At 38.1% G+C, this 10,969-nt stretch overlaps 1 protein-coding gene across 4 annotated transcripts in view; it reads right to left on the bottom strand.

The window, feature by feature from the left end:
• FKBP15 (FKBP prolyl isomerase family member 15) overlaps positions 1-10,969 on the bottom strand; it is a 60,017-nt gene that overhangs the window by 24,909 nt on the left and 24,139 nt on the right. For all 4 annotated transcript variants that reach the window (XM_017875979.1, XM_017875981.1, XM_017875980.1 and 1 more), the window contains 4 exons: positions 6,912-7,058; positions 4,318-4,460; positions 3,785-3,842; positions 805-912 (listed from right to left, as the gene is read on the bottom strand). In XM_017875979.1, the coding sequence (XP_017731468.1) occupies positions 805-912; positions 3,785-3,842; positions 4,318-4,460; positions 6,912-7,058 (456 nt within the window). The remainder of the gene's footprint in view (positions 1-804; positions 913-3,784; positions 3,843-4,317; positions 4,461-6,911; positions 7,059-10,969) is intronic.

Raw genomic sequence — 10,969 nt, 5'->3', positions numbered from 1 at the left:
CAGAAAAAATTTTTTCAAGACCATCACCCTTTCCTTGTTTTCTATCAAAGTAAAGAATACTAAAATCAATCTAAGTTACATATTTCACTTCAATTGAGAAAGGACGATTTTATTCAATAAAGAGCTAACCATTGGAAAATAATCAAGTTAAAATTAACTTAATACATACACCAAATTCCAAATGGATTAAAAATTTAGATCTAAGTATAAAATATTGATAAATATCTTTAAAAATACATGTGATATTTATAATCTGAAAGTGGGGAGGCTTTCTAAGCATGTCAAAAGCAAATAACAAGGGGAGAAAATTGACAGATTTGAATTCAATAAAATTCTTGAACTTCTAAATAGAAAACAAACACAAAAATACCACATACAAAGTCAAAAGACATACTAGTTGGAGCTTTAGTGATAGGCAACATCAGTGAGAAGACCAACCTTTCCCAAAAGAATCTAAACATTCGCTCAACACATATGAACAGAGCACCTGCTATGAACTGGGCATCATGCTGTCCAGAGAGTGATCTCTTGTAACAACAGAGATTCTAGTAAAGAAGGCTAAATTAACCACTGAAAACTGCCTGGTTCTTGTAAAAGATCTACAAAATTGCTTCCATCTCTCAGGGGAAGTACTAATCCCAGTAGAAACACATGTACCAATACCAATCTGTATCATTTTGCATATTAGCCCTCTAAATAATGATTCTGCTTTAGAGGCAGAAAACACAGTCACTCCAACCAAATAAAAAGAAAGATGATGGCGACATCTCTACTATTCGTTCTAATACAGCCAGGGGGACATACTTCGATTTCTGAATCATTGGAATCCAGCTGTGGTGGAAGGATGGGCAGCATGGGCTGGCCCATTTTAGCCATCCGAGAGATCAACTTGGCTTTGACTGCATCGGGACTCTAAAAAGAGAGGAAAGTCAAAAAAATCACCTTCAGGCAGCTCTATCCCTTTGGCTTTTGTATCAAATCCTTCAACAAATCCCCCTACCATATCTATTTAAAAACACACTCTCTAGAAAATGAGAATCAAAGATTTCTTGCATAGAAGCATACATGGATCACAATTAATAGCAGTAAAAATAATTCCCTGTATCTTTGGAATGGACAAAGTAGTTTCACACGTATTGCCTTTCGATCAAGTCTCCCCAGCAGGCAAAATTAGTCTTATTTTACAGATGAAAAACTAACGTAGAGATGTTAAGAGAGGGAGGCATTTTAGATGACAATACCCTCACTCAAAAGCCTGAAGCAATTCAGTAGATAGATATTCAGAAGAGATCTGTGAAGAAAAGGAAACAGGAGCTCTTTGTTTTAACTTCAGGTTAATTTAACTATGACTTGGCATTAACTACACACTAGACCCTGTGCTAGAAGCTTCCATTAACTGGTCCAAAATTTCAGAATGGCAAGTAAGTACACCTGAAGGTGCACAACATGAGCTATTGGGTGTAGAAGGAAATGATCATAACCTCCATTTTTATTATGATTACTTTTTTTTTTTGAGATGGGGTCTCTATCACCCAGGTTGGAGTGCAGTGGCATGATCTCAGCTCACTGCAACTTCCATTTCCCAGATTTAAGAGGTCCTCCCACCCCGGCCTCCCAAGTAGCTGGGACCACAGGCACTAATTTTTTGTATTTTTGGTCGAGAAAGGGCTTCGCCATGTTGCCCAGGCTGCATTTTTAATATTTTTAAGCTACCAATGTAAGACATTGAGTTTGCTTACAGGGACTGGTGGTACTTTATGTACATAATTTGTCAATAAACATATACTGGGAGTGTGTGCTTATTTTTTCTTAACTGATGATGTATCCAAAAAAAGTTGGATACATCAGGAAATGACTAGTTGCATAAACCATTCCACACAATGGAATATTGTGATCTACAGATTAAAATGAGGATGCTCTCTATACACCAACATGAAAAGATTTTGCATTTTTTATATAATATGGTTATATGGAAAAGGCAAGGTGCATTACATACAGAGTATGCTACTTTGTGTGTGTGAAAGGAGGGAGGAATAAAATATACATTCCTACTTACGTGCACCTGCATAAAGAAACACTGAAAGAATATATAAGAAACTAATAAAAGCAGTTACCTAAGGGGTGTGAGATGGAATAGGGTAGATAAGGACAGGAATAGAAGTGAGTCCTCACAATGTAGATCTTGTTATATTGTTTTGATAACTGAGCCATATAAATGTAATTACCTATTCAAAACAAAGATAAAAACTTAAATGGAAAAGAAAAAGAAAAGAAAGGTGGTTAATTTCATGTTATGTAAATTTTGCCTCCATTAAAAAAAACAAACTTGTTTAAAAGAAAAAAAAAGAAAAAAATAGTTGGAGGCCATTAGTCTGCCAGAAGTTACTATAGCTTAGAAATAGGTAACAAGAATTGTTATGACTAGAGTACAATGGAACCAATATTGGACCATTTTGGTGATTGTTCAAAGATCTGAGATAATAATTATTCTTCAATTTTCCTCTGATTCTTTGATTTAACCTTCTGGGTTTAGGAGATCATTTCGAAACAATTATTTGCTTAATAATTCTGTGGGATTGAATATAAACAAGTAAACTAGGGTTGGAGAGATGCTAGCACCAATTTCACTCCATACACCTATTCTGTTTCCCAGTGCAGTAGGTGAAGGCCACAGGGCTTTAGAATTTGAAGTGTCTCAGCCACTGTCTGGTCCACAGGCAGCAAACTCAGAAGCCTTCACAGACCAGGCAGGCCAGCAGCAAACTACCATATGCATCCTTCTTAAAGGCATTCAAATCCAGATTTTACTAAAACAGCATGCTGGCACTCTCATCTTACAACCGGGGAAACACAGAGGCTCAGTGTCCTGCTCAAAGTCAATCAGCTGGTGAATTAGTATAGAGCTCCTCTGTGAGAATGAAAGTATAAAGATATGTAATATTAGCAACATTTATGATAATAACAAGAGGTAATGTTTACTGAGTGCTTACAATATGCCAGACACAATACTAAAAACTCCATAGGCATTATTTTATTTAAAACTCATAAAAATCTATTTGAGATAGGCAACATCTCCATTTTACAGATGAGGAAATAAATGAAGCTTAGAGAAGCTAAATTGTTCAAGGTCACAGAAAGCAAGTAGAAGAGAGCGCCTAGGATTAACCACTAACACAATCCTCGGAATAAATAATATTTCTAAAATTGAAGTGTACTTTAACTGAGAGAGGCTCCTCCCCCCGTTGAACATCAGTCTCCTGATAATAATCACGGTGACCACTTATTAAAGACACACTAAACAAAGGCTCTGAGCTCAGCACTTTACAAATTATCTCTAATCCTCACAAAACTGTAAAAGTGGCTATGAGAATGAGTTCCTTTTAACTAATGAAGAAGCTGAGGATCACAGAAGTTAGACAATTTTCTCAAGGCCACATGCTTATAAGAATCAAGATTTGAATCCCTATGCAGAAGCTGAGGCTAACTTACACTGACTCCCAAGTAAGGGGAAATGAACAAAGTAACCATTGATTTAGCCTAGAAACTTTTTAGCCTCTTAACTTTTTTTTTCTCTAACCTACCATATCCTAAGCACATAAAACCTCAGCACACTAGGGGTGAGGGAGAAAAACTCTTTTTTTTTTTAAGGGAGAGACAAGGTCTCACTATGTTGCCTAGGCTGGTCTTGAACTCCTGCGCTGAAGTGATCCTCCTGCCTCAGCTTCGCAAAGTGTTAGGATTACAGGTGAGAACCACCATGCCTGGCCAAGACTCTTATACTTACTGTATTTATTGCAAGTTGTTCACTGAGGGAGTTAGATTTGGTACGAAGAGCTGACTCCCTGAAAGCAAACAGACCATATTCCAAGATTGAAAACAAAATCCAGAATCACAAGTCCAAACTATATTGGATAAGCAAATTGTTTTTTTAAATGTGTGCCAATTTAATGACTGTAAAACAGAATTTTAACTCTTCTTTAGTTTGCATAATCTTTGAATGCTAGAAAAGTTGAACAACTTTCCATCCAAATGCTTATTATTTACATTTTTTCCATGAGTATATAATTTTGTATTTATGCCCTCTGCTTAGTTTTCTTCCAGAATTTTGTAAGTATTCTTCTGAGTTAGTGCTTTTGAGGCTTATGAATATTAAACCTTTGTCAGAAAAATCTGAAGCAAGTATTTTCCCCATTTCCCTGATCCCATTTTCTCCAGTTATTTAAAATTATTTTAGTTTTAACTATATCTCTATTTCTGAACCCCTCTAAAATCATTTTACGAGCCATAAAAGAGCTTGATACAATTGGAGTATCTTACCCTGATTTGAAAGGTATTGATGTGGGTGGTGACACAACAGGATCAGCAGAGAGGCTGTCAGCACCAGGGATGGGAGATGGGGCTGCAGAATCCCGGGAACTAACACTGTGCCCATCAGAGCCAGAATCTCTGGCAAACTTCACCTAGGGAAAGAGTCATCGCAGGTGGAATAGGCTACAAATACCCTTCCCCTTTCACCCTCCTTTCATTTTACTTACTCTTCATTACATAAGCCATTACCTGTTCACTGCAGGCAAATCAGAAAATGTAGCTCAGTCAAAAAGACAAACGTAGTAATCACCTGCAATCTAACTACCATTATATTATCTGTCTCTGTATATACCTTTTACAAAAACGGGCCATGCTGTTTTGTAACCTGTTTTGCTCACTCACTGACATATTAACCTATTTCCATATCATTAAATATTAATTTGCAACATTATTTTTAACTACTGAAGAGTATATTTAACTTCAAGGGTCAGCCCTTCACTGCTATGATCTATAGGAAAAAGTCTCCAAAGGATTTTAGGAACTAAAGTCATAAATACATATTCTATTACAAAGTATATTTCACCAATTCCTCACTGTTAGACATTCAGCTTATTTCTATCATAAACAATGCTTCCATGAATAGCTTTGTATCTGTATTTTGTACATAATCTTAAAATATTTCCAAACTATAAATTAGTTAAATTTTAGTTAAATATTTCCAAACTATAAATTAGTTAAAATTGTTGGATAAAAGGGATGCTCATTTTGAAAGCTTTACACCCATTTATGCCAAGTGTTCCATTATTGGAACGTTAAGCTTGTGAGAGTAATTTATATCCTACTGCTCAAGGTCATCACCAAGGTCTGATTTTTCCCAAAAATTTTGCAACCTCCAGCATAAATGGGTTAATAGATACCATTAAATTTCCCTTCAGAAAGAGTGAACTAGTTTATATACCACAGTAGTGTATAAATCTTTCTGAACACTCTTGCCACACGGGGTATCATTCTCTACCAGCCTTGTGAATTTAATATGCAGGTCAATTTGTCATTGTTTGATTATTGGTAAAACAGAAAATTTTTTATTTCATGTGCCAGTCATGATAGACTCAAATTGGTTTGTTATCTATCACCAGCCATGATTTTTCAAACTCAAAGGAAAATTGACAGAGAATATAAAAGTTGTAAAAAAGAAAAAAGGCAGCAGGTCACATGTCATTGAAAGAGGGCTAGAGCAGCCCAGCAGGATGAAAGTGTCCAGTCAGGAACGGTTAGGAAAGCATCACTGAGAAGGGAAGCACATCCTTTCTCTGTGGCAGGTGTAACAGCCATAAAGAAGATGACCATAGTATTCCCTATTTGTATTGTATTTTAGAGTTTACAGCAACAAACCCTATCACATTTGAATCTAACAAACAGTATAAAGCAAACAGGATCATTTGGGAGCAGGGAACAGGTAGTATTGACTAAGCACAATTTATTGCATAGAAACTATATATAGTCATGTTAAGTTTTTTACATGGTACAAAAGGTACAGTGACAAAAAGTAAAACTTTCTGAACTCCATTTCCACTCTACAGAAAAAAAAATCACTTTCAATGATTTCTTTTAAAGCTTCCAGGAATTTTCTATGAATATATGAGCATATATGTGTGTATTACGTGTGTGTATACACATATATGTACATATGACTATGTATATGGATATGTATATGTGTACACACATACACACACACACATGCACACACATACACACGCACATGAGACCATACTATCCACAATGTTCTGCAACTTGCTTCCTTAACAATAGATTTTTCATATTCTTTAAGAGCTACATAAAAGTCTATGAAAAAAAACATAATTTAACCAGTATCTTAATGATAGACATTTAGGTTGTTGCCAGTTTTTGGCTACTACAATGTGGCAGACTTAGTCGTAGTAAAACATATACACATGCAATCTTTGCATACTTATGTAAAGATATCAAGTTTGTAGCCACAGAATCACTAAGCAAAAAGTATATACATTGGGCAGGAGTCACTATTTTATAGACAAAATAAAAAGCTTAGTGTGAAGATGTGACTTTCTTTTTTTTTTTGAGACAGAGTCTCGCTCTGTAACCCAGGCTGGAGTGCAATGGCACGATCTCATCTCACTGCAATCTCCACCTCCCAGGTTCAAGCAATTCTCCTGCCTCAGCCTCCCAAGTAGCTGGGACTACAGGCGCCTGCCACTAAGCCCAGCTAATTTTTTGTAGTTTTAGTAGAGATGGGGTTTCACCACGTTAGCCAGGATGGTCTCGATCTCCTGACCTCATGATCCGCCCACCTTGGCCTCCGAAAGTGCCGGGATTACAGGCATGAGATGTGACTTTCTTAAAGTCACAACCACTTCTAGGCTCTGAATAGAGAGCCAGGAAGGACATAATACTTTGATCCTTAGATTTCAAAGCTGTTGCTCTTTCTGACTACTCCACTTCTACTTTTTCAAAGAAATCTATGTCTTCAGAACCTAGTTTTCAAATATCTTCATTTATTTATTCATTTAACTAGCAAAAAGACATGTAGAAGACTCATCAAACAAAACAAAGACAGTTTCACTCACCCGCCTAACCTCCACCTCGAACACCAGGATTGAGTCCGTTGCTTGAGTCCAGCCTATTACCCCTTCTGAGCCAACAGCACAGGCTGGAGGGACAATAAGCAACCGCTTTCCTCCTTTTTTCATGCCCAGCATTCCATCCTCCCAGCCCTTTAAAAATCAGATAGGAAAAGTTCATCAAACAAGAAGCTCCTCAGAAGACAAAGTGAAGTACAGGAGCACCAGGTTTCACTTACCCACACTTTCAGGTTTACTCAGTGCCTCCAGAGGTCGGGTCTGACTACTGCCCCGTGTTGGTATAAGAATATCTAGAAGACACCTTCTAAACCTACTTGTAAAAGCAGGCATATCTGGGGTTGCATGAAATATATTTAGCTTAGATGAGAGAAAATGGGAGGAATAAAAGAAGAGCAGTAAGAGTAAGAAAAGCTATCATTAAAAAGCATGTTTTCGGCCAGGCACGGTGGCTCAGAGCTGTAATCCCAGCACTCTGAGAGGCCGGGATGGGTGGATTACCTGAGGTCAGGGGTTTGAGACCAGCCTGGCCAACATGGTGAAACCTCGTCTCTACCAAAAACACAAAAAATTAGCCAGACATGGTGGTGCACACCTGTAGTCCCAGCTACTGAGGAGGCTGAGGCAGGAGAATCGCTTGAACCCAGGAGACAGAGGTTGCAGAGAGCTGAGATCATGCCACTGAACTCCAGCCTAGGTGACAAAGCAACACTCCATTTCCCCCCATCAAAAAAGATTGTTTTCTAGGAAGTGTGGAAAGTGCTTTACATGCATGATCTTGTTTAAGCCCCTCCAAAAACTTCATAAGGTTGTCAGGATTGTCCCCATTTTACTTCAATAACTGAAGCTTGTGGAGGTTAAGTACCTAGCCCAAGATCACACAGTTAGTAAGTTGTTAAGCTAAGATTCAACATTAGATCTGTCTAGGTTCAGGGATCAAGACTTAACTGCTATGATCTATTGGAAAAAGTCTCCATAGGATTCTGGGAAAAGCGGTCATGAAATGATGGAGAGAACCTTTTTACCACACAGATGAATGAGTACAGCACAATGCATCATCACTACTATGTCCTGACACCATAATATACCACATGTGTAAAACATTATTTTATAAAACACCTGCACAGTTAGTAAAGAAAAAATTCACAACTTGAACGTAAGTTCTCGGATTCGAATCCCAGTGTTCCTCCTGCTATTGTCACAGTTGCCTCCCACAGTGATTGGAAAGTGCTGATTCAAAGCAACCCAGACAGATGAGATTCAACCCTTTATGACAAGTTTCTAGAATAAACTGTCTCACCTTTTCCCCTACTAGGCTATAGGAAGGATGAAATAATATGCTCAGAGTCATAGAATAGAAAAGAAAAGGTCAGGACTACAGAAAACGATTGTAACCATCTTCAATATAATGTCTCATAGATAAAAATATCCCAAATGCAATGTAACACATTTTCCCCTCGTATTCTTCATCCAGGCATTTCCAGATGCCAAAAAGATACCCTGATTAGAAATCCCACAGGCCGGGCGCAGTGGTTCACGCCTGTAATCCCAGCACTTTGGGAGGCCGAGGAGGGTGGATCACCTGAGGTCAGGAGTTCGAGACCAGCTTGACCAACATGGAGCCACTCCATCTCCTCTAAAAATACAAAATTAGCTGGGTGTGGTGGCACATGCCTGTAATCCCAGCTACTCGGGAAGCTGAGGCAGGAGAATCACTTGAACCCGGGAGGTGGAAGTTGCAATGAGCTGAGATCACACCATTGCACTCCAGCCTGAACAACAAGAGTGAAACTCTGTCTCAAAAAAAAAAAAAGAAAAAAAAAGAAATTCCACACAATTTAATCTAAGTTAAACCCACTGCAACTGATAAAACCATAAAAAAACACAGTGCAGCCTTTACCTTGATGACTTTTCCTGATCCTAATTTCAAGCGAAGCAACTTATCTTTGTTAGCAGTGGAGTCGAAAACCTGCAATTTGATTGAAGGAAATGAGGCCAGCCAATTTCAAAATAATAATAACCATTATGGCATTCAACTAACTACATACCAGCACAGTACTTCTGGAATAGGGGCTGTCAAATACACTCAGAAGATAGTTTCTAAAGGACCTGAAATGTTGGATGACATCATAGCTAAAGGGTGTTATAATGAGTATCTCTAAAACAGTGATTTTCCAGGTTTAGAAAAAAAACACATTCCTACAACTGTGTATTTAGGCATTTTCATCCACAATATACTTTCAAATAAATCATCTCATTTTGATGCTGACACCAACCCTGCCGAGTAAGCAGAGCAAGATCATTAACCTCCATTTGCAAATGGAAAAAAATAAGAGTATAAATGACTTGATCAAGGTCAAATTAGTATATAATTGGATCTTGAATCCAGATTTTCTAAACTCATAAAGGTCTTTCTCTCATATAATATATTGCTTTTAAGGGCTTAACAATATTAAAACACAATAAGCTCAATGTATTTACAGTATCTACTATAAGAAAACTGTAAGGAGGGTCTAAAAGAAGTTTTAAGACTTAATCCCATAAGAATATATTCAAGTGTAACACTGGTATAGGAGCATACACATGAACAACTAGCGAAAATAATAGTACTTGGGAAACTGGTTCCCACTTTCCCTAAGTTGAAGTGACAGAGTGGCACTGAGGATCTTTTACACATTCACATTTCATAATGTGCCCCAAAGCAATTGCAGTGTCTAAAGTGGGGCTCCTATTTGACAACAGCAGCAGTTCACAGTAATAGTATCTTCCCTGGGAATAGCCCTCATGCTATGTAAGTTTACAAAAGAACTTGCAAGGTGCATTTTCTTACCTGGCCCAGCACATGATTCTGAAAGAGCCAGCCAGTATAGGCCACTTCCAGAGAATCTCCAACTTCTACAGCAGGGCCTTCTGCCACAATGAGGTCCTGGGAGAGCACTGCATCCAGGGAAGAGGTACTGTTGCACTTAGCAATGCACACCTGCAAGACAAAATCGAAGCAGCATAAATGTAGTTTAAGCTCAGTAAGTACTCATTCCTTTATTGCTATTGCTCTTTCTCAAATAGCTTCATCCACTAACAAAACAGATTACATGTTTAGAAATAAACCAAATGAAAGTCAGCTATCTTGCCAGGAATCAAAGTGCCTAGGAGTATGGCTTTGTAGTCAGAATGTCTGGGTACAGATCCAGGTACTGCCACTTATTAACTTTGTGACCCTGGCCAAATAATCTCTATGTACCCAAGATGGAGATAATGCTTCACACATCTCATAGGATGGTTATGAAAATTAAATGAGCTAATATAAGTAGACTACTGGACAAGGTACCTTGCAAATAACAGTAAGTACTTAATAAGCATTAGCTATTGATTATGATACTGATTTACTGTTTCAGTTTTGGGAACCTAGGAAAGAAAGGGGAGCTTTGAAAAAATGTCAAAAGCACTTCTAAAGACTGCAGTAGAAAGGGCATTTACAAAATCATGTTGCAATCCCAGAATCCACATCAATGCCACCTACAGATTTGGCCATATTATCTTAGCACAAATCTTAAGACGAAGGAGTTAGAGGCATCTTTGTGAATAATTATTCTATTTATGAATAATTATCCTTGGGCTTGTGTTTTAACATTATTAAGCCCTCAAAAGCAATATACTATGAAAGATCTTTAGACTATGAGTTTAGAAAATGTGGATTCAAGACTCAATTTTATCAATGTTTTAATATAGTATCCATTAGAAACTTGTTGCTCATTTTCTTTTAAAAGTTCCAGAGGCCAGGCGCGGTGGCTCACGCCTGTAATCCCAACACTTTGGGAGGCCGAGGCGGGCGGATCACAAGCTCAAGAGATTGAGACCATCCTGGCCAACATGGTGAAATCCCATCTCTACTAAAATACAAAATTTAGCCAGGAGTGGTGGTGTGCGCCTGTAGTCCCAGCTACTCAGCAGGCTGGGGCAGGAGAATCACTTGAACTGAGGAGGCAGAGGTTGTAGTAAGCTGAGATCACGCCACTGCACTCCAGCCTGGCAACAGAGCAAGACTC

Source organism: Rhinopithecus bieti, unplaced genomic scaffold (assembly GCF_001698545.2).
Source record: "Rhinopithecus bieti isolate Rb0 unplaced genomic scaffold, ASM169854v2 scaffold_9997, whole genome shotgun sequence".
NCBI classification, from domain to species: Eukaryota; Metazoa; Chordata; class Mammalia; order Primates; family Cercopithecidae; genus Rhinopithecus; species Rhinopithecus bieti.
Note: the sequence above shows the minus strand (reverse complement) of the source record. Positions and strands in the feature narration are given on the sequence as shown.